Below are 24,362 nucleotides of genomic sequence, written 5' to 3'. Positions count from 1 at the left end.
GTCACTGTTTTTAATGTCTCATATTTTTTACAACAGAATGGACTTGTTTCCTATTTCTCAATTCCCTTCTCAATTTCAGGAGGAATCAATAATAGCAGAGGCATTACTTAAGAAAGATGTAACAAAACATCTAGGAATTTATTCTAACTCTCTATCAAACTTCAGAGAACTGCTTGTTTCCCATGACTATTACTATTTATTGTGATTACTCCTTCATTTGGAAGTCAAGTGGGTTTTTTTCTACTTGCCGTTTATTTTGCTAATGTAATTCATTGCATTATTTGCTAAATTTTCCCTGTAAAACATTTTGAATGAATAATTTTTTCCTAATATACATAATATGACAAATTATTAACCTTTTTCTTTTATCCCAAAATTAAAAAGCAAGACTTGCAAGTCTTCCAAGTAAGACATAAGTAAGTATTCCAAGTAAGGTATACTTGCTGAATAAATTAGAAGAAAAGGCAGAACAGAGCTATAGTTCAGTTACTCTATACCCTCTAAATTGTCTGGGACTCTACTTGGCTAAACCTACAAGTATATTCCAGGAGGAAAAAAAAAAAAAAAAAAAAAAAAAAAAAGGTCAAAATGAAACAGAAGAATTCCATGAAAAGGAGGATGAGCACAGAATGAACAATCAATATTATCTGATGCAAAGATACTATCACATCAGTATGACTTCCCAGAAATAATGCAGTTTAAGAAACAGATGACAAACAGTATCAAGATTACTAGAAAATAGTGTGCAAATATATTCTTGTTCTAGCATGGAAGCCATATTAAGCACATATCCCATGAAAATTCTGTCAGAGTGGTTTATTAAAATATTAATTAGAAAAGCTTTATCTGTAGAACCATTTTTACTTGGTTATTTTACATATCAACAAACCTCCTTGCAAGTCTCTGCAACATCATTATGCCTCCCTGTTTAGTAAAGCAGAAGCAGTCTGACTTTCCAAAGTAGTGTTGATACAATAGGGCCTAAAGGTTCCTGAGAGATCAACTATTTCTTGAGACTTCAACATTGAACAGAAGCATAAACTGATTTTCTTTAAAGTTTAAATCCTCCAAAACTTGCATTACATCCTCAATAACTTTGCATTTTTCTTGACACAGCCAAATAAAGTTTAAAGATAAAAATGAATCCAAGATTTCCTACAACAGCTTATCAACTCAGATCATAATAATCTTCTACCTCTATTTGCTTTGTATTATCCCAGGAAAACCTATGGGAAACTTTATAAACCACAGTAACATTTGGTACCTTTCTTAGTGAAAGCATAGTGCACATTTTTCATTAGGGTAAATTCAGATACCATGCAAAATTTTGGTACTTAGCAGCTGAAACCACACTTAATTCAGCTGCCTAGTTATTATTTACCTAACATTTATTGTCATACAAATAAATGCCTGTTTCAGATAGATTTTAGATTCTACCTATTTTAGACTTTTACTTATTGATTCAAGTGCCAAAAAGACTTACAAGGAAGCTCTTGATTCACATTCAGAGATTTCTGATTGAAACATCTTCAAAGCCATATACTCTGCTTGATTTAAAAACATAATTCACTTTAACATTTCTTAAATGAGCTATTTGTTAAAAAACCAACTGTTTTCAGCAGGCCAAATTTTAGGAAAATAGTCTGTAATGAAAAAAACTACTTTAAAAATAGTAATGAAATGCTATTTATTTAGTCAGAAAGAACAACTTTTTTTCCCCTAAGGCCAAAAGGTCAGTGACCTGTTTGGCAACAAGAGTTTTAATAGGCGCCAGAAAAATGTACCTATTCTTTTCTTCATTTCTTCAGAGCTATTTTTGACTTTAATAAAAAAAATGAATATATTTCACAAACATCCTCTAAAATATCCTGCTTGATGTATACCTGAAAGGCAGGTGGCTGAACAGACCAGTGGTTGAATTAAGATTCCGAGAAAGAACAAGCATGAGAAATATGCCAATTCTAAATTATTAAAGCATGTCTTAGACAAGCAGTGCATTGGGATCAGCACTTGTACAGATGAGTAGACAAATATATTTCCAGTTGCAGTGGAATTTTGTGCATGATCTAAGCTGAAATCAGTAACTAGAATATCTTCAGCAGGACTCTATTTTTTTGACTGCTAATAAAATTGTACTTAAAAAATGTCCAGTTGTTGCCAACAACTATTCATACAAAACTTAGTTATGCCTTTAGTGACAATGCCAGTTTAAAATCTTTCACAATCAGCATAAAAGAGGCATCAGGGCAACAGCAAGTAATATTAATCAAGGTTTAGGAGAAAGGTTAGTGTAATTGGAAGGACTTTGATTGGATGCTGGTTTTTGTCTCTCTCTTCACTAATTCTCCAGTTTCCTAGCCAATTTAATCTGTGAAGCTACTATATTGCCCTGCAGCCTTTATTCTTGGGGTGACAGTTACAGTGTCCCCCAACTTGTTGGGAAAAAAATGGAATCAAATGAACACAAAGGCACCAAAGAAGAAAGTAGTTGAAAGCAAGGCTAGACTGCAAGAAAAACAGGGCAGGAGATATGAAAATATTTCTTGGTATTTTGGGTATCATTTGATGTTGCACATATTTAGTATCACAGTTCTGCTATGATGTTGGTGTATTCATTTCTATCCTCTGCCAAATATCAATTTCAGAGTGGACAAAAAGGTTGAAAACTTAGAAAATTTTACATACTTCAAATGGAAATGTCATTATGTAATTTTATCAAAATCATCGGACCAGGGACCGAAATCTACTTCTTAAAAACTGAGCATGGCACTATTGTTCTTTCTGTGGTGTTCCATATTTGTTTGCTTTTTAAGACCACTTATTTTCTTCCTAGTAACCAGATTCAAAAAACAACCCATCCAAATTGATAATCTGGGCAGCTAAAGCATTTTCTTACCATCTTAAATACAAATAAGAAGCCTGAGGTTGGAGAGATGTTAAACATCTTCCACATCCAGTGTATCACCAAGGAGGGTTATGAGACCATCATTAACATGAATATTAAAATATGTATATGATAATTTCTATTTATTTTTTGAAAATAGTGGGTGCCACTGTGTTCTCTGAACCTAACTTCTTGGTGTATATTCTTCTCCCTGAAAACATGGCAAGTTAGGAGTAACTTTCAGAATCATATTTCCAGAATTTGCACCTTAATTTCTGTCAAGTCTCAGATCAGCAGCTGTACTAAAAGTGGATTATTCTTGAAGTCATTGCCCTTGAACAGGAAAATCAAGACTTTGAGACAGAGTGGCTAGATTTTTTCCCACATTTGAACTACCAAATACTGGATACTGGGCTTCCAGTCCAAGAAACCTGTACAAAATAAGCTTACCTCATTTTTGGGCACTTTTTTTAAAGAATGAGATTCATTACCAACAATAGGCTGTACTGGCAAGAATGAAGCCAGGATGCTCTGTCTAGCATGTGTTAGAAGACATCTAAGCAGTGCATCCAGTTTCAGCCTCCCCAGTAGGGGACAGACATTGACACACTGTGCTGAGTCCAACCAGGGCCACCAATATGGGAGTGCTGGAGTAGGTGACATCTGGGGAGAGTCTGTAAGAACTGCATTTGTTCAGCCTTAAGAAGAAAGGGCAAAGGGGGGATCTGCTTTCGTGCCTACAACTGCCTAAAGAGAGGGTATAGACAGAGCTAGACTCTGCTCAGATATGAGAGGCAAGAAACAAGTTGGCAAAAGGGAAATTCCCATTCAATATAAAGTAGGTTTGTGAGGCCTGATGGTTTTTCAGGGTTTTTTTGTTCTTCTTACTATGAGGTTGTGGCAGGTTGCCCAGGTTGTCAATTCTCATAATGCCTTGCCCATTTTGCTTTTATCTTCTACAGAAACTATTCTGTGAAGGTTATTAACTAGATGTCCAGAAAGGAAATATGGCCACATTTCATGGAAACTAGACAGAATCTTCTGAGAAACATCAAGATGATTCTAGAGCTAACTTGTTAGAAGGAAATCAAAAGATCATCATGGTATCATCAACTTTAAAGGAAGCAATTTAAGCAATTTCCTTCAGATAATATGAGTTAACATCTAATTCCGTTTGCTCTGCAAAGTCTAGAAGAACATACAAATGAGATGTTTTCCAGCTCCTGATTCAGATGGGGAAGTATTTAGGGGGAGTAAGAGAATGGTGAGTCTCCATTCAGGAACATAAAATATATAATCAGGTCAAATTCTGTGAGATTTGTAACCTGCCTTTGAAACAGCTTACTAGAGCTACTGTATGGGATGGTTGCCAATAACTGCATTAAAACAAAAATAAAACAAAAAAATCTCTATTTTGAAATTGCTGTAATTAATATTGTTACACAAAGCAAATCTTGAATTTCCAACATGTTGTAATACAGGTTCCTTTACTCTTTTTACCTTCACCTATCTCTTCCATAAGTTTGGTTAACATCTTTAACATTATGCTCAACTACTGGGCAATTACAGAAGAATTGCCAAAATTAGAACAAATATTCAATTCTGTTTATGACAGTTCTCTGTAACTATATACAAATATTTGGTTCCTGGACATTAGGTTTATCACCCAATAGATGCTAAATTCCTCCATAGAATCACAGAATCATTTAAGTTGTAAAAGACCTTTAAGATCATTGAATCCAATCAGAAAACTAACACTGCTGAGTCTACCACTAAACCATGTCCTTAAGTGCTACATCTACACCTTTTAAACACCTCCAGGGATGGTGACTCGACCACTTTCCTGCACAGCCTGTTCCAGTGCTTGATAACTATTTCAGTGAAGAAATTTTTCCCAATACCCAATCTAAACCTCCCCTCGTTCAGCTTGAGGCCTTTTACTCTTATCCTATCACTTGTTACTTGGGAAGAGACAATTTGGACTTTGTGGAAATGCTGTGGCCTTTATGTTTTGGGTTTGTTTGGGTTTTGTTGTCTTTTTTTTTAATTATCTGCCCAAAGAGAAAGGCTCTAAAGGGTGGATCTACTGTTTTATGCATTTTAGGACATAATTCAGGATCCTTAACTTGAAAATATTCACCAAGATATAAATATTATCATAGGTAAAGATTAGCATGCTAGATCAGTTTCTGACTGGATCTATCTCTCAATATATAAGTATACTTATTGCATTCTAAAATACTGCCCCACCACTAGAAAATTCTCAATTATGCTGTTTCTTTTACTACCAAAGTTCCTTTCTGTAGCTGTATCAATTTTTGAATTTAAAAGATCATGCAGAAAAATGCAGGCTTCTCCTTGTAGTCAAGCCTCTTTTAGACCATGGCTAGTGATGAGACCAGTTCTGAATAGAAACTCATAAAACATCGATTAAAAAGCAACAAAACTACTCTGAGAAATGCTTGTATGTTTTTGAACATAATAGATTTGAACAGAATAGTTTTTCCACTGCGTTGTGCAAGGGTTTCACTGTGGGGAAGAACAGTTATCACAAACATGGTTAAATTAAAAAAAAACCCCACAATTTGTAAATATCAAATCAAGTAGGCCAAACTCTTGGGCATTCTGCTAAATCTTTGAAAAAAAAAAGTCTTCCTAACCAATTTGTGTGCAGTGCTGTGGGCAGAAGAATGAAGTGGTGTCCATCATAGGGAGACAGAAATTCAATGGGCTTCCTGTCCAGTCCCCTCTCACTGGGGATACAACATCACATCATCCCTTTCATAACCACAGCACACTCCATTTTCAAAGTAGTACAACTAGAAGGTTCATCTTTCTTTTAGCACTAGCAACTTCAATGAATAAAAAGCATTTCAATAGCAATTACTTGAAAACCTCATATAATGGTCTAATACTTCCCTATTTTTATTGATGCCACGATAGCAATTAGATTTTTTCACAGCTGCATTACACTGGCAGCTCCATAGTCTTTCTGGAACCCACTGGTGTATGTCCTCTGTCTTTGTTGGTTGTTTATAAGTGATAAGTCCTCAGCTTACAGCAGGGGTTATAGGTTTTGAGTGCATGAAATTACATTTCCTACTATACAAGTTCATCACAGTCTTCCAGGCATTCAGGTCTTTCAGTGCAGTAAATTGACCTAACACTCTAAACAGAAAGTTTAAAAGTCACTGCTTTCCTTTCTCTTGAAACTCACATATTTCCACATTTAGAAGCCATAAGAATTCAAAACCTGCCCATGAACTTCAGGGTCACTATCTCCAGGAAAGTATCTGTCCTTTAGAAAAGACTTGTTTTACCACAGAACACTGTCACACAAGTACAAAAAAAAAATGCTATCAGAACTAAATAATAGCACGACTTTTCTTTCATACAAGCAAACAAAAGTCAAACTCTTAGAACCAAGGCAAAAATATTTTTTCCACTTGAAACAATGACATATTTAAAATAGCCTGACATTCAAATATTAAACTCAGGTTACCATAAACAAATAGTTATAATGCCTTGTTGTATTCAACTCCATCTCAATGTTTTAAATTTCATATATGGCAATTTTAGGATGCTTAAAATATGTTAAAGTATTTTGCCAAAACAAATGGTAAGTGTTGGTTTTATTCCTTAAAGATTCCTTAATCATCTATAAAAGTGCTTAGGAAAAAGCTATATGATACAATAAAAGGACACTGTATTGACAAAGCATTATCATCAGAATATATACAAGGAGGAGGAAAATACTTACAGATTTTTTATGTCTACTGCTCCTCGGAATGCCTTCCTTGGTATCGCTTGAATCTGATTTTCACTAAGATCACTAAGGAAAAAAAAAAGAAAGTTAAAGTCTGTCTTACATATTTCTCTGTGTATAACAAAAGAACAGATAAAAAAATAATTTCAGCCATTACAGTTTAGTCAATTTTTCCAATGAAGTTTATTTTATTACCTTAGCTGACATGTAATTGAAGAAAAAGAAGAAGCAATAATAGTCAAATTAGTTTATCTGTGTTGCACTAAGTAACTCCTTTACAAAACACACCATATATGCCAGACAAAAGGCAGAAGCGTTACATAATTTAACAGTGAAGGACAAACTGATTTAATTTTCAACTGAGTGATTTCACTTTTCCACCCATTTCAAACCAATGACATCAAAAGTTTGATACTATGTTCAGCTTTATGCAAGGAAGACTCAAAACCAGCAAAAAGAACAAGTAGTGAGCTATTGAGAAATAATGATTAAGCCGTGTAACATCTGAGACCAATATATTTCTGACTTTGTTTCAGAGTGGCAAGCACCATATATTTTAAAAGAAGGTGTTAAAAACCATCTTGTAGCAGATATCTAATGCTCCTCTCCAAAATCCCTGCATGACTAGCTCTACCACACAATCTGAAACTAGCATCTTTCCAAAAGAGAAATTTTATTATAATGCTTCTAAAATTCTTATTCAGTACAAAATTCTTATTCAGTAATAGATACATATCAGTAATATATATAAATATAATATGCGGTGGTAGATATAAATATAATATAAATATAATTATATCTAAACATAATATTTTTGCTAAATATATTTTTCTGAAATTTAGAAATATTTTTGGCCTTCACAGTTCCATATTGGAAATAAAATCTAGAGAACTGAAGTAAAGACAGTAGCAGAGGAGACAGCAAAAAAAAAAAAAGGAAAACAAAACCAAACTAGAAACCAGGGATTTTCATTTATGCTATATGCCATTAAGAAATAATGCAGCACAATAGGAGATAATCAATATATTAAAGCTGTTATTGCTATATCTACACCATGTGCAGTTTGAAGGTTTCACTTTAGACAATAGTTTGATACCCTGGACCACACATACCTACCACACACATGGTTCATAAATGTCTGAAGGCCTTCAAAGTGACCTATCTACCATGGTATCTTAAAACTATTAAATCAGATCTTCTTTTGGAGGCATTCAGAGATGCAACCATCTATAGACAATACGAGGAATATAAGAAATTACATGAAGAGGACTGCTGAGAATGTGAATAAAATTTAGAATATAATCAGGTGCATATAGGCTGTCTATAGTAATATTCAGCCTGTTTGCAGAACAGTTCTACTGTGGCTAACTAGATTTCATTATGCTAAACCCAAATCAGGAGCTTCACTCCAAAAGCACATCAAAAGCAATCCAACCCCTAACAGTAGAAGTAAAGTTTCACAATGTCTTGCTTTTAGGAGAAACACTGAAAATGGTGCATAGAAATAAGAGCTCTAGTTCAGATGAAGTGAGCAAGCAAGAATCATTTAGTTGATTAGACATAACCAGTCATGTTTTTCACGTATTCTTTCCCTAAAACATAATCTAGCATGAGTTCTTATTTCCAATTATTAGTAATCACTCCAGAACATCTTTCAGATTAACTTAAAAAAAAAAAAAAAAAGAGAACTTTATAAAATCCCTCATTTCTGACTTTGACAAAATTTATATAATTCGTTTGAAAATAATTCTACATACACTGACAACATTGTTTTATCCAATTCATTGTTAATTTATGGAAAATCACATTCTATTTACTAAGTCTTTCATAGCTTGTGCATCTAACTGCACTGCAATATCTTGGAAAGTATATTTAAAACTAGACCCAATTTTACTATTATTAACCATGTGTGAAAAACGAGAATCTCTGAGCTGTGATTTAATTTTCAAGCCTCCTAAGTAATCTTGAAATGGGATATGACTGCACTGGTCTGACAATAAATTCAATGGCAATGAATGAAAAAGCAGCCTTCAGCATTTGTTACGGCAACATGATTTAACAGCCTACTTCCTTACAAAAAATTCCATTATAAGTATAAACAGCAAATATCTATATTTACACTTCTGTTTAATTGGCTAATACACTTTACCTATATAAAAATTGTGCATAAGGAGGTTAAGTTAGCAATACTGATTTGTATCATGATCAATGATTAGTTTATAATACGTAATGTGTATAATAATATGTATACATCTATGTAAGCCACTGCCATACTCATAAATATACACTACAGGAGGTAATGGGTAATGGTGCATTATGCTTTTTATGACAGTTAATAGAGTATCATAATTCACCATTTTATATAATTAAAAAAGTGGAAGATAACAAGATTGAGACAAAATGTAAATTATTTTTTAAAATCTAATAAAATGTAGCAACAGTCAAAATCTTTCTTTCCTTGACTAAATGCAAATCTTAGCACAAATGCAAGGACTTACAAGTAACAGGTACTGAGCCAGGTTCCTCAAGAAACAATTCACTGAGGTTGTGTGTGTGTGCATATGTACGTCTGCTTGTATGCACATGCATGCAAAAGACAGCAGACTAGCTAACTGCATGCTAGATTTACCACTGGGTCTACCCAGTCAACATCATATCCGTGTAGCACAGGCTCATGTAGACTAAAATACGGTGTTCTCTGCTCATTTTAGCACATTTGAAATGTAAACTACTTGATTGCAAAGGTTCCCAACCTTGCTGTGGAAGGTACTACTTAGATCATTCCTCTAAACATGAAGAGCTAAGTAAAGTTGGCAAACGTAATTTTCCAAGACAAAGTTTTTGCAATGCATCTGCTGTTTTGTGAAACTTTCTTGGAACTGTTTATGTAACAAAAGTATAAGTTATTCATTCATTTCTTCGCTGCAAAATTCTACCTATCACAAAAAAATATAACTTTCAACACAGAATTTATGCCTCCTTATAGAAGGAAAGTTTTTAGTAATTATTTATTGATTGCTTGCAGTTTTCATCTGCTCAGTCTAAAAAGGTTTCCTTATAAAAACCTTGAGGGGCTTAAACAAACTCAACTTTTTCTTCTTGCTTAAATTACACCTGCATTTCAAACTGTAGACCTAGGACTCAGTAAGAAGCTCTTGTGTGGTCTTTTTTATGACATTTTAACTCATTCCACTGCAGTTCTGGGATCGCTCACAAAAAAATCGCAGCACAGGGTGCACTGTGACTATCTGGGAAAATGGGGTAAAAATCTATTTTGTGGATAAAATCAGACAATTTTGCAGGCCAGTATGTTACACTGATTTGACTATGCATCTTAAATTCTGCAGTGAACGAAGGTTCAAACCTTTTCAACCTGATGGTCACTGTTTTCTTGCACTCATAACTATGTAAACTTCACCTTCCATTTCAAAAAGAGGCAGCATTTGAATACTGAGTATAACTGATAAAGGCACTTGGTACCGCTAAAATGAAAGAAACTCTAAGCTTCTCAGTAAAATTTAAGTCACAACAGAACATCCTACTTGTACAAGAACAAATCTGTATTTCTGAAAGAAAAGGCAAGAACCTGTCTTCCCATTTGAAACCAGCAATCTGACCGAGATACTTTCATTAGAACAAATTACTCCCCGTTACTATTACAGCCCAAGACCTTACATCAAAATCCAGCACACCTCTGGAATAGTGGAAGTGATTAAAAAATGTTTTGTATACTGCTAGAGTGAAAAATCCAAGGCTATCCTACAGATTTTTTTATTTTATATATAAACTAGAGTGGTCTAGTAAGATGTTTTGAAGAATTAATCTTTATGCAGATTCTAGTTGTCCTACAGGCCTCTTTCAAATAAACAGTTCCTGAGCCTATTATATCACTCCTAGAGAGATATATTCTAAATGACTGTCTGAAGTGGAGTACCTTAGACACTGACCCTTCAAAAAAATTCCTTACTGCAGCCTTGTGGGCTTCCCTCATTTCATCCACTGGCCAGCAGAGCATCTTCAACCACCCAGCCTCTCGTGCACCTCACTGCTCACACACTGTCAAACCAGTGCTCTGGGTCAGAACTGTCATGCAACTTCAGTCTCTTTTAGTGTGAGATATCCTCAAGGAGAGCTCTCAGGCTTGTTACCTCAAGTCAAAAGGTGGCACAGTGATGTTGGCATTAAATAGCAGATTTGCACACAAAAAGCCATCTGGGCAAGTTAGGCCAGGAGCAGCTGCAAGAGGCTCTTTTCAGAGAAGGCACAGATGAGCACTTGTGCTGCTCTAGATGCAAATGTACCATCCTGTTCATAGTGGTTTGTTTCAGGTAAGCTGTGTATATGTCAAGCATTCTTCTGAGTTGTTATATTCTGGCTGCAGCCCCATTTCCTCAAACGTAAAACGAGAAAACCAAATCCATACACCAAACCAAGCTGAATCCCACTCTAAATGAAGATACACAGAGAAGAATACACTAAGATTTCTCAATTGTTGCCCAACTATAGTGATGCTTTGAAAAACTTGCAGACTTTTTCCCCCACAGAAGGTATAGTGTGTGTTTCTAAATCAGAGACTAAATATGTTGCACTTAAATAACTTTTTTTTTTTTTTCAAATTAACATAGTGCATCCAAATATTCGAAGTCAGCAATAAAACCAGAGAAATACTATAGCCTCTCTAAGATCCGTGATAATGTCCCAGAATTATTGTACTTGCATGAAATATAATTTATTTTTAAACAAACTGGGACAAAGCAATTTATGTGCAATGTATACTGATAAACACATATGCCTCAGTTTTTAAACTGATATCCAAATATTAAGGATTTAATTCTGGTATTTTCAATGACAGTACAGTAGGACTTGTCTAATTTGAAATTATACCTCAAACAGTGTAGATTTCTTTATTTCAAAAACCAATGTAATAGGAAAAAAACTTAGTAACAAAAAAATTAAATCAAACCTCTCACCCCACCCACCCCCCAAAAATTATCTTCCTCTTATATATTCAGCTAATTATTTGTTTTGCTCTGGAATACATTAGTAATCATAATGCATTATGCTTTGTGGAAACAGCAGAAAGACCCTGCCAAAACCTTGCTGCTACTAAATCCTTCCTATGAACAGGATGAAAATGTTACATTTCTATTAATTTTATTTACTGGTTAGTAGATAGAAGTATATCAGGAAAAAAAACCCCAACAACCTAGAATCCTGTTAACATTTGAAATTCATACCAATAAATAACCTATCCCCCAGAAAAACTCAAAAACTTATATATGTTTTTGCTTTTTTATCTCAGGACAAAGCCCTCAGATAACCTGATATTAATGAGCCTGATAGAGTCCTTCAGCACTTAAAAAATGCAGACAGTACTGCACTGCAGTTATTTTATTACTCACCATGTATGGTTCCCAGTTGAATATCCCATTTACCCTTAAAAGGAGTGCTAAATTTTTAATTATATAAATTGAAATACCACATAGAATATCTGTATTCTATGCTGTTAAGGTTGTATCACAGTTTTCTTGTGTGGCTAAAACCATTGTTCGTTCTGAAACAATAAATCTTTTGAAGATGGCAAAGCTGCTTGTAAATTTAATTACTTGTAATTTTATTTTCCTCTATGGTTTAACCTCCCTCTGTGTCTTACCAGCAATATCATAAATCTATGCTGCCATTCTCTACTTTGTAAAATACTGAGTACTGGGAATGAGTAATATGTCCTGATTTTTAAAGAAAAAGGCAGAAATACTGAGTCAAACTAAATACTGAATACTTATCAGTTTATTTATGCTAGTTCATAAAAACTGCTCAGAAGGTGACTATTCCATGATCAACACCCTTAATAATTATTTAAACATATCTGACACAAATAACGTAATCCTTGCTTAGTACTTCTCTCTTGCTGGAAAACCAAAGTTTTAACAGTATCTAACTATATTCTTCAAGAACTCTCCCATGCCCATACAAGGTGACAAACTAGCATAGATAATGAGACTATAGGGCAGTCAAAGAAATAAATGGATAAGAATATCTTTAAATTATTTGAATGAAATTCAAACATAGGAATTTGGACATGGGGATTTTCACTTGGAATACAAAGGTGGTGAAAAAATTAGATACTATATTTCAGAATAGGATAGTTCAGTTGGAAGGGACCAACAATGATCATCTATTAGTCCAACCAGATGATTTGGGGGGAAAAAATTAAAGTTTTTTTATGGACATAAGTATCAACTGGTTGTTTATCCGCAAATAATAAAACTAACTAAACAATTAATAGATGAATACCAAATACTTCTCTCCTTTTCAGCTGTTTTCACAACGATTTGCTTTTTCCTCAGTACTATTCAGTGTTTTTACAACATATCTATATCTGGGTACACCTTAAAAAGTAGAGAAATTTAGGTGGCAGAGAGAAGACAGACACTACTTGTTCATTAAGGAGCTCCTTGCAGAGACAGCCTGTGAAACATGCTCTGGCACAGGCTACTTGCTGGATTCTAGACTTAAGATGTCTATGAGGTCTTGCATGGCCCAAGACACTTCTCCAGCCACAGTCACCTTAATGGGGCATGCCATCTAAAACCTCCAACCTATTCCAGAGCAAGACCCAGGTTTGCAAAAGCTATTATTTATTCCCCTGGCTTTGATGTTATGAAAAATGAAGTACGCTGCCTCACTGGGAGGCTCTTGAAGAAACCAGCAGGAAAACCTGACCTCCCAACAGGCGAGAACATGCTGTGATGTGACAGCATAAGAAAAGTGAGCCATGGCCCCAAGTTTCAACGGTGTCTTGATATGTCTCAAGAGAAGGATGGAAAGAGATTACTTCATTAATGCTGGCAGCTGCCTCTCTTTGCAAAAACTACTGTAGCAGTGGGCTTTGCAATGCAGAGGACAGAACAAAATGGCAAAGTAGGTTTTTTGTGTTTCACTGGATCTCTAATTTGGATTTCAATCCTAAAATGCCAGAGTTTTGCACATTCTAAATTGGAATAATAAATACGTATTTCTACTCTATATTAGGTGGTTTGCGTTATCATGGAAAACTTTTGATCAGATTATTTTTACTACTCATGAGCGTTCATTTATCGTCATACAACCATACTTTTAAACTGCAAAGTTCCAGTGTGACTAGGAATTTAATCTAATACCTTTTCTGAATCTACAGAGGCACACTTTGGCAACAACTAGTTTTATTGTATTAGGATAAGGTATGTAAGCATGAAAATTATTTTCAGAACTATGTAACAAGAATCAAACCAAAGTACAAAGTCTTCAAGAATACAGATGCTACTGAACTATTACATTATATTGTAAATGCAGGGAGAGTATCCTGAAGAGATAGTTCCTCTAAAATTAATAACTCAGGTGAAATGAACCTATTGAAGCATATTTGGAATTGCATTATGGTAGAAATATATCAAATTGTAGCATGAGCTTACCAAAAAACCATGAATGTATTGATCTATAACACAACAGGTTTTTATCCCATGTTCAGCAAATATACGAATATATGAAAACAAGTAAGTACCTTTCCAATCTGTCAAATGACGTTTTATCCAGTTAATTGTTACAATACTGACATGTTTGGTTTTATAGAGTTACTGTATAACAAATTACAGTACTGTACCGCTTATTTATGAAGATAATCTTATACCCAAATGGCTGCTCATGTCCTTTAACAAGGAATAGCTTTTTGGAAGGTCTACAAATCAATTAATACAGATGGAATAAGGAAATGTTTAAAAAAATGTATCCTTAATTCAGTCTAAACTCTTGTTCTGAATGAAAAGCCAAACTCAAAACCAAGAAGTCTGCTGCACTATTATTCTTTGACTATGAAACAAACAATTTAGCCCTCTATTAATTTCAATTATTTTTTTTTTCTGTTCTTCAGGAAAGCATCCACTGCAGCTATTCCTCTTCATAATGAAGATACAAAAGGAGTCCAATTCTACCATCAGTAGCAGCTGTGTCTCTAGGCACATATTTATCTCCTTGTGAACACCAAAAATATGCATTATAAATTCTAGCATTAGTTCTGTAAATCATTATTGCTGGTCATATCATTATTCCAACCTGCTTCCCATAAAAGAATTAAAATTTCGTGTCTGAAAAAGCCACTATTAATCTCCCTCTACAGATGGAGAAACCAAGGTAGCATGTATCAGTAGCATGCTGAGGAGCATAAAGCAGATGAGAAAAATTTAGAACACAGAATTGGAGGTTCTCCTTGCATCACTAATTTCCATTTGCTCTGTTGACTCCCTAGAGATTCAGGTGCTGTACACAGCAGACACATAATCTATTCTCATCCTACAGGAGGATCACTCCCTGTGTCATGGTGTGCTACACTGCCCAAGTGAATATTTCATATTTCACATTTCACAACATAGGGCAATCACCATTGCAATAGGACAGAATTATGTGAATCACAGCAACTCTTATGGTAAAGAATAAATCTTCCTCTTTTCCAAGAATATTCAGACTAAATTTCCCTGTTCACTTTCATCTCTCACTTTTTTATGACACCACTTTTGATGATATCACTGAAGTTTCTTTCATTCTTAATGTTTCAGGTTTTTAAACGTTATTCATTTATAAAACTGTAATTGAAGCAAAATGTACTTTTTGTTATAGCTTTCGGTACATTATTATTTGTATTATTTAAGCAGCAGATATTTCTACCCATTTTATCTATTTACTTATTAAAGGAGAGGTGAAGATCATTTATGCATACAGTATAGAATGTATACATCAAAAGAGAAAAACTAATGCACTAAAGAATAGGAGTACTGGTAGCCTTGTAATCTCCAGAGTTTATCAGTACCATCAACCTTAATATTTAGGGTAAGTCATCAAAAACTTTAATGCTGACAATTAGTGATGATCTTTTTTTATTTGAGAAACAGCCTGACTCCTTTTACCTATCTAGTATAATACGATATCAACTTGTTTATAATTTTGAGTATTAGTAATTTTTGCAGAATGAAAATAGCACAGAGTGCAAGTACTAAGCCTTCTTACTTTTTAATAGGATCAGGTTTTGGGTTTGGAATAAGCCAAAACCTCCAATCTGAGTCTTGGCATGAAAGTTAATCTATAGCACGCAAAATCAATTCTACTCTATGATGTCTCCAAAAGTGCACTTAAATCAATTTGTATACTCTGGTACCATTTGAAAATAATTGCTTATGAAGATTCACCATTTATTCTTTATCATGCTAGAGTGTCCTAGTGTGGCAAATGCTAACTGTGAAATAAAGTAGGAGTAGGACCACACATGTATTTTACTGGATTCTTAGAAATTATTTCTGAAAAGGAAAGCAGTCTTTACTAGCCTGTTCCACTAAATGAATATGTAATTCCCTGAAAAAAAAAAAAAAAAAAAAAAAAAAAAAAAACACATTGTAGCTCCTAAAGAGGAAAGGACCACCCACTATTCCAAAGAGAGAGAATTGCTATACTACTTCAGATTTGGCTTCAATATAATCCTTTTGATTGAAAAAGATCCTTGAAAGAAAAACTTGAAGCTCTTCAGAACACCCCCACCTGCCCAAAGAAAAACTCAATTCTTTATCACCCATAGAGTCTCAAATTGGTCAAGCTGAAGGAAGGTACATTTACTGACTGCTCCTTGTCATGTGTTTCTAATTGCAGTACTGTTCCCCAAACAGTGCCCGAGACAGCAGCATGGCTGTGAAGTATAAGGGTATAAATGATACTCTACTTGGATTTTGCAGTTAGACATGACTTTTAGCCTTATGGATGTATAATTTGAATTTAATGTTTCAAAATTATAATTTAGTCCAGTCAATAACTTGTAAAGCATAGATGGTTTCTGTTCATGCATTTTTCCCTCCTTTTTCTAAAAACAGGTTGGAATTGAACACAAAATAGAAAAAAAAATTTAACTTTTATGTGGTGTTATTTCACACAAGGCCACAAAAAAACACATTTCTTTGTAAGGAAAGAGTGAAGACTGATATTTTAATTTTACTAGACACTGATAGGTGATTTGGTGATTAACTTCTAATCAACTATTATGTTTGATAAGACTTGAAAATGCACTACAAGTTAAGGACTTAAAAAGGTTAAAGCAAGATGCTGCCAGGTAACTTTCATTTCTTCTGGTACATTACACACTCAGCATATGCATGGCTGAAGCCTCCATTTGGCTTGGTTTGGGGATCCACTCACATAAAGAATAGATGAGATGGCATACTTAACTTTCCAAAAGACCTCTTCAACAGTATCTGAAAAATCTATCACTGCTTTTCCCTATAACAAAACTTTTTTTTTTTTTTTTTTTTTTTTTTTTTAATATTGTTTCACCTGCTTTGGAATTGAAACTGTAAGCACTTTTAGGAACTGATTGAAAGGTTGTCTGGTATGTTGTCTAGTTTCACTACACAGTCTGTAGACCCGTATGCTCACTTCTGAAATATCACTCAGTGAACCATGGTAATTTCTCTCTTTGTTCAAAATGGAGCAGCGTGGATTCCTGATCTAGCACCATTACACATAGCTGCTATTCCAATACAGGCAAGTAATAATTACATCTGTGGACACAGACATTTTTCATCAAGAGTAGGCCCAAACTGTTAGTCTAATAATAAGTTGAGTACTCCAAGTGTTTCCTAACAGTCAAAAGTAACCTTGAACAGTTTGTCAAGGAACAGCCAAAATTTGGAGTAAACTAGAAATGATCTTGCAGATCATTCATGTTGAATGGCACTGTGCTCACTCTTCCTTCACTTGAGTCGAATGATGCAATTTTGGGAATGTCTCTTGAGACAGGCTGATTGCTTAACAAGACAGATTTATTGTACAGTCTTAGCTTTATACAATATGTGTGTAGTCACATAATATATGTGAAACACTGATGCTTCAGGCTTTGAGGCTGTTGCCTGTCAGTGCCAAAAAGTGCACTAGGAACAGCAAAAGAAGTGAAAGCAAATTATAAAAGGATTACCATGGATGATTAAAATAATTGACAACAACTAAACTACCATCATAATTACTGTATATCAAGATTACCAATATTATATCATTGTTTTCCTGAGCTTCACCCATCTGCTTATAACCATCTGTCATTTCTTATACTGTAATATTTTTCGCAGAAACACTTTTTTTGTTTTATGCTGTGTTGATTTTTGGTTTTTTTTAAATCTGTGTTTGTACAGTGACTACCACCACTGGGTTTCTGGCCCAAAGAACTAGGACTTTAAGCTGCTGTATGAGCAAACTAATAATGGAAAGGATGACAGAAACATGTGTGTTATTATCATCCACCACTTCTCTGATAATGAAATACAAAATAGTAAGAACAAGCTCAATTATTTAGGTTGAATAACTGCATATTTTTTTTAAATGGATTTTTTGTTTATTCTTTCTTGTGTGTTGTGTATGGGCTGATTAATTAAAGTTAATTAAGCAGTCTTAGGAAAGAAGGAAAAAGAAATTTTTGTGAAATTTCAGGACAATTACTGGTATGAATATTCCAAGTATTCTGGAACTAAAACTTCTAATTGATCAGGATTAAATGAATTTAATACCCTAGAACTGAGCAGCTCAGATGCCTCAAGTCTCTCAGCACTCTAGTTTCTGTTCAAGGACTCTTGGCTTCTCCTTGAATGTACCTCCTCTTTCTGTGGATTTTCAAGACACTTCCCCTAAACTCCTTTCACCACAATCTCTTTTCTCTCAATGCCATGCAAAGAATCAGAACTTCAAGACATGGCTTCCTGTTGTAAAAAGAGCTGAGAATATGGCAGAGGCAGTACAGTTGGTCTATAAAACAAGAGCAGTGTACCCTAGCTGAACACAGGGACCATTTAGAAATGAAAACCCTTGTAAAAGTGGCAAAAAGTACAGAAGCAATGAAAAGGAAACTAGTAATTCCAGAATGAACTGATCACAACTGATTTATTCATTAATAGCAATCTAAAAAGAACAACCCAGGACAAAAGCCTGGATCAGAGTAGCCCCAAGTGTAAGAATGTGCAAAATCCCACTGAATGTTACAGCCCCGGCTGCACACTACTGCCACAATACCAGTACATTTATATGTTCTAGGAAAACTCATCTATCAAATAATCCATGAAGAGCTGAATTTAATACTATTTAAAGAAAAGCTTAAATTGTATTTCTACTTCTGCCATATTTCTCTCTTTTTTTTCATCTTCAGCTGCTTGCACCAGTAATAATTTTTATTCAGACATTTTTTAAGCTCCACTTTTTTAAGTCCACAAAGCTCAGATTTTCTGTTCCAGGACTGCACTTTTCCACTGACACCATCAAAGGGTGGCTACTCTTGCACTCCAAAAATTCATCTCCCCTCCTTCCTTCAGACTTTTTCCTCTATCTGTAGGTTTTCAAGTCTTTTTTCCAAATTGCTTTCATGCAAAATTCTTTCCTTTCAACCATTTTCCAGACTCTTTTAAGTAGCTGATGGAGACTCTGCTCAAGTAAATATCCAGAAAATCCTACTGAGGAGCCCTAATAATTAAGATAAAAAGTGATTGCACGTGTGGTGCGGTGGGATCTTTTTGTTGTAATAAGGGTTTTTTTCATTTAGGAGAGGGGTTGTTTTCTTTTGCTATTTGGGGGCATAAAGGCAGTTGGAAGGGACAGATATCAGTTAAGTAATTGAAATCAAATGAGAGCCAGCATACCTAGAATGAATAAGAGTGACACTGATGTCTCCATTCACAAGCTCTTATACACTTTTGTGGTGCGTAAACATGTGACTTCAGGACAGAGAGGTCTAGATAACCATACAGAGACTGAGGACAAGTTATGGTAATGGGAAGAAACAGTTATTAAATGTACATTAAAACCCCCCAAGAAACAACACATAAGCTTCCTTATTGCCTGGGCACTAATTCTGAAATATACCATAAAATATTTAAAGACTTAAACTGATTGCATTTTGTTTAAAGCATAAATTTAAAAAAAACCCCTGGGATTTAAGAAATAAGCTTAAATATAAGACCACATGACATTGCACTCATATCAGTAATAGCCATTAAAGGAAACAAAAACATCTCGGTACCACACTGCCAGGCTTTCTGCTAAAGCAGTCTATGTAAATCCATTCATACTTCCAAGGAATTCAGTAAGTTTTGCCAGCCCCAAAATCCTAGGACATATATCTTACAGTGGCAAGCGCATGTATCTGTACTCACTCTTTTAGCTGAGTAAGAACAGATCTCCTCTGAGAATGGGACCAGCTCAGAACTCCGAGGTGATTGAATTTAAATGATATTTACACAGATAGCTGAGAAGGTGTGAGGATTTGCTTCTATACAGGCTCCACTGCACTCGCTATCTATTGCCATATGGCTAATTCCCTCTCACGCTTATTCTTCTGGTGCAGTTCATATTACAGTATACTGTTTTACGGACCTGCAGCTTCCAACATCTGTAGCAATGGTCCCAGAAATTGATTTAGAAGCTGAAATACAAGCATATCCAATCCTGCTTCTACCCAAGTCTATATATCTTTGTTGGAAGACTGACACATGGTCCCCATATGCACTGGTGATAACACGAGCCTGCCAGGCACAGATGTACTTAGAGCTCCAGAGAGCTGCAATCTAATGATGGATAGGAATAACCCAATCATATGAACATTTGTATTTGTAAACCCTACCTAGCGCTACATACAATATGTCTACATTTCACTGCCACATTTCTTCAAGGATATCAAGATGTTCCTAAGGTATGACAAGCATATGATGAAACTTAATGGTATGCAAGATAGACTGCTTTTTGAAGCACAACTTAATAGTTGGAAGTTTTAAAAACTAATTGCTCTTCTGGCAAACCCGAAGAAAATTAAATTAAATTAGATACTGGAACTTTTTCATTAGAAGGCTCTGGCAAAATAAAGTTAATAGATGGAAAGCCTTCTGCAATTAAAAGTGACAGGTGCATTGCTTTCTCTAAGCTTTTAAATCACATCTGTCAAAAGGCCTACTGAAATGCATTTTTTAAGCCCCTTCCAATCTACTCAACTTTTAGGAATCAAAATACTGTAGAATTACTGAAGATATATCACTTAAGAAAGTCATGGCTTTATGGCAGTAAAGAGCTAAAATTTCAATAGAGTTATACATCTAACATATTTATGACAATGTATTAAATCGCAGAGTCACTCTGTATCCTGTTCCCGTTCACCTTATTTGTCAGCATGATTCCCTTCCTTAATTCTTAAAACAATGCATGAGAAATACACAACTAGATTTCCCTAATCTAAAACCAAGTTGTTTATAGTAAATTCAGGTCAGTCATAACTTTGTTTGAATTACCTATTCAATTCATACAATTATTTATGTTTAAGGTGATTTGAAAGAGATGGACATGGTAAGTAGTTTCTATATACACTTGCTATTTACCAGAATTTATACCTCTTTTGAAGGAATTTTTTCAAGACAGGAGATGTCTTGAAACAAAAACGTTTGAGTTCAGCTTCTGCTGTGCCTCTTATAGAGTAAAAAACTATTATCGATAAACACATCTTACAAGACTGTGAGCAAAACCACTTCTTGCACATCTTCCCCACCCCCCTGCCCCTGACATGCCTGAGCCAACTCTTTACCTCTCATTCCTCACTCACAAAAGCCAGGAGTACTTAAAGGGTGTTACTATTTTTTGACCTTAAAAGAAACCCAACAAATCCAAAACAAAACAAAACAAAAACCAACAAACAAACTGAAACCAAACTCCCTAATTATAATTTGTAGGGTTTTAGGTTTGGTTTTGGTTTTCATTCTGTTTTGGTTTTTTCTTTTTAAATAATCAATAACCTTAATTTTGATAGCTTAGGAATGAATTATATTTAAGGCGATACTACTCATCCCCACCAATTCTGAAAAAAAAAACAAAAGCATCAGTCTTCAAAGCTCTTAATTATCAACTAAATGAAAATCTGTTACATTCTCGTAAGATGGACTGTGACAACATGAAGTGTATAGGTTATGGTACAGCACCTTCAGAGATGTAGGACGGAAAATTACATTAACTCAGCTAAACACAACTGTTATTAAACTGCAATCATACAAACAATCTCATCCCAATTCACTGAAGCATTTACAATTTAAAGTGTGTGCTTAAATCTCATTGAATTCATTGTAACTACTCACAAGCTTAGTGATAAACCTGTGATCAAATATATCTTTATATCACAAACTACTTCCTGAAAAACAGCAGTGAACATGGTTTAATCACAGGTTTCCCTAATTTAAGCATGTATCAACAGAGAAAAAAATCCTCCTCAAATGGAGAGACAGAACAAGAAAGTAAAAAAAAGTTTTCCATAATCACTTTATAAATTTTCATCTTATCCTGTAACAAACTATCATTGTGACATCACAAATAATATTTAAGGAAACTGAACTGTGTATGAGTCCTTAACAAAATTATTCTTTATATTTAACAAAATTTTGGGGTTTGGTGCTGCTTTTTGGGGTTTCTTTGGGGGGTGGATCTTGCCAAGTTCTTGGTTACTCTCAGTAAAAAAAATGGGGATTTTAATTTTTAAATTGTGAAGTCCTCAAACACTTCTCCCTAGTACTCCTTATAAACAACATTCAAAGGATTTTCCTCAGAGACAGAAATCTATTGTAGCTCCTGGCCAGGTAGAGGAAAGCTTTGGGGCTTTCAGGAGGACTGACTATTCAAGATAATACAATACTTCAACATTTTGTGTCAGGTCTGCATCCTTGCAGAATAACACAGAAACTGTTCTACCAAGGACATCATTGTAGGTGGTAGTTATTCTGGGAAGAATCAAAAATTGTTAAAAGATACACTACAAGAGCTACAGTAAATGCATATAAGGATTCATCCCTGACTTCCAAGTGAATAAGTCTGAGAGCCGGACTGCAGTGGAACTGAGTCATGAGGATATGTCTACAAATGTTTGCTCCAAACAGGAGTAAAAATATTAAAATATTTTCCTTAGAATCAATTTTAACTAGACTGTGGGTGAGAATGAAAGGTCTGCAATCTGTGAAAATGTAAAGATCAAATTCAGCATTCAGTAGGGATACAAAATATCTAACTAAACCCCAGATTTACAGGTTTTGTTTTTTTTTTTTTCAGTTTGTTCTCCTGTATCTCTTTTGCCCTCTGTTTATTATATTCCTATCCACATCCCTAAACAATGAAAATAAGCCAAATTTTCCTCACTGATATAATGTATTACACAAATATCAGAAGGGAAAATAGGTCCAGAAATGTTTTGATTAGCTGTACTAATTAAACACTTAAACCAAAGATGATCATATAGAAATAGAGACTTGAAAAGAGATATTAGATACCTTACCCTAAATACAACTTAAAACCCTGGCACCCCAAGGAAAAGGATTTAGCAGATTCAAGGACAGCATTCAAAACAGCATGAACATACAAAACAACCTTCAAGTTTGTCTGTCAGTCATATTGGTTTTCAGGTGTTAAGGCTATGCTTAAAAATATGTTCTGATTAAATTTAAGATATATTCTCCTAAATTTGTTTTAACTTTCCTTTTCTTTTAACCTAGCTGATATTTCATTATAGATACATATGATTTATAATAATGATTAACGCCTCTTTTTATATCAAACAGGAAGAAGAGTCTTTATATAGACTTCTGCATACCTGTATCAATTTCTGTCTGTGGTGTTTTGTTTTTGTTGTTGTTTGTTTGTTTGTTTGTTTTTAATTAGAGACACACTTCACTTCCAGTGGAAAATTACTCTCCACATATGTAAATGTATGTATGGTACAATGCCTGACCTAAAGAACCAGCAATTATCTTACAGGGTCTGTTTTCCCCAGTATTTTCAATATTCATTATTTCCTTTTCCATACATACAATAATAAGCAAGAGAAAATAGAGATTCACAGCTGAGGTAGAGGACATCTTAGGTTGCACTTGAACAGGGAATTGCAGAAAAGGTATTTTAATAATAAAAAGAAACTGTCAGGTTTTTTGAAAATTAAAAATGGGATAAAACTCTGGGGTAAATGTGCTTAATGATGAAAATCACAACAGCTGGGATTACAGTATAAGGATTTCATGTTATTACCAGGTAAGTATATGTCTAATAGTGAACATCTTTGTCTTCTTTATTTATGAGCAGATAAAGATTATAGTAACAAATCCCTATGCTGAAATAAAAGTGAGCCTAATTTTAAGATTAGGAATCTAATCTCCACCAGAAATAAGATATAAGTATTTAAAATTAATGGGAGGTCAATTTGCTATAGGCAACACAACGTTCTGTGCTGTACATAATGAATGCTCCTGCACTGCAGCTGAAGTATTTAAAACTTACAAGCTGAGACAAAAAGTAACAGACTGAAGTGAGAGTTTCATTAAAAGAAACAGAATATGTCAGCAACCATCTCTGACTTCATGTTAAATTTTGGTCATACAACTCCCTGGTATTTTTCGCTTTGCTTTCTTAACTAGTTCCCCTATGGATTAACCTCTTCTCACCTCTGGTTGTACATACACTGAAAGATGGAGGTGCTGGACACTTCATTAGAGTAGCTCCTGCTGTTTCTTCCATCGAAGAGGAGGCACTTCTAAGTTACCATGCACAGGCAAGCCCAAGTCGACATGCCTCCTAACAAGTTCTGGCAGCTTTGATCAGACTGGTGGTTCATACAAGTTTCACAGGAAAAAAAAAAAAAGGGGGGGGGGGGGC

The 24,362-nt window shown here is 34.6% G+C and overlaps 1 protein-coding gene across 1 annotated transcript in view; it reads right to left on the bottom strand.

Moving 5' to 3' along the window:
• Window positions 1–24,362, bottom strand: part of SLIT2 (slit guidance ligand 2) — a 262,728-nt gene that overhangs the window by 101,673 nt on the left and 136,693 nt on the right. The window contains exon 5 of the mRNA XM_026846673.1: window positions 6,645–6,716. Within this exon, the coding sequence (XP_026702474.1) occupies window positions 6,645–6,716 (72 nt within the window). The remainder of the gene's footprint in view (window positions 1–6,644; window positions 6,717–24,362) is intronic.

The sequence above is a fragment of the Athene cunicularia genome (genome assembly GCF_003259725.1).
Source record: "Athene cunicularia isolate RWA chromosome 4 unlocalized genomic scaffold, athCun1 chr4_part1, whole genome shotgun sequence".
Taxonomy (NCBI): domain Eukaryota; kingdom Metazoa; phylum Chordata; class Aves; order Strigiformes; family Strigidae; genus Athene; species Athene cunicularia.
Note: the sequence above shows the minus strand (reverse complement) of the source record. Positions and strands in the feature narration are given on the sequence as shown.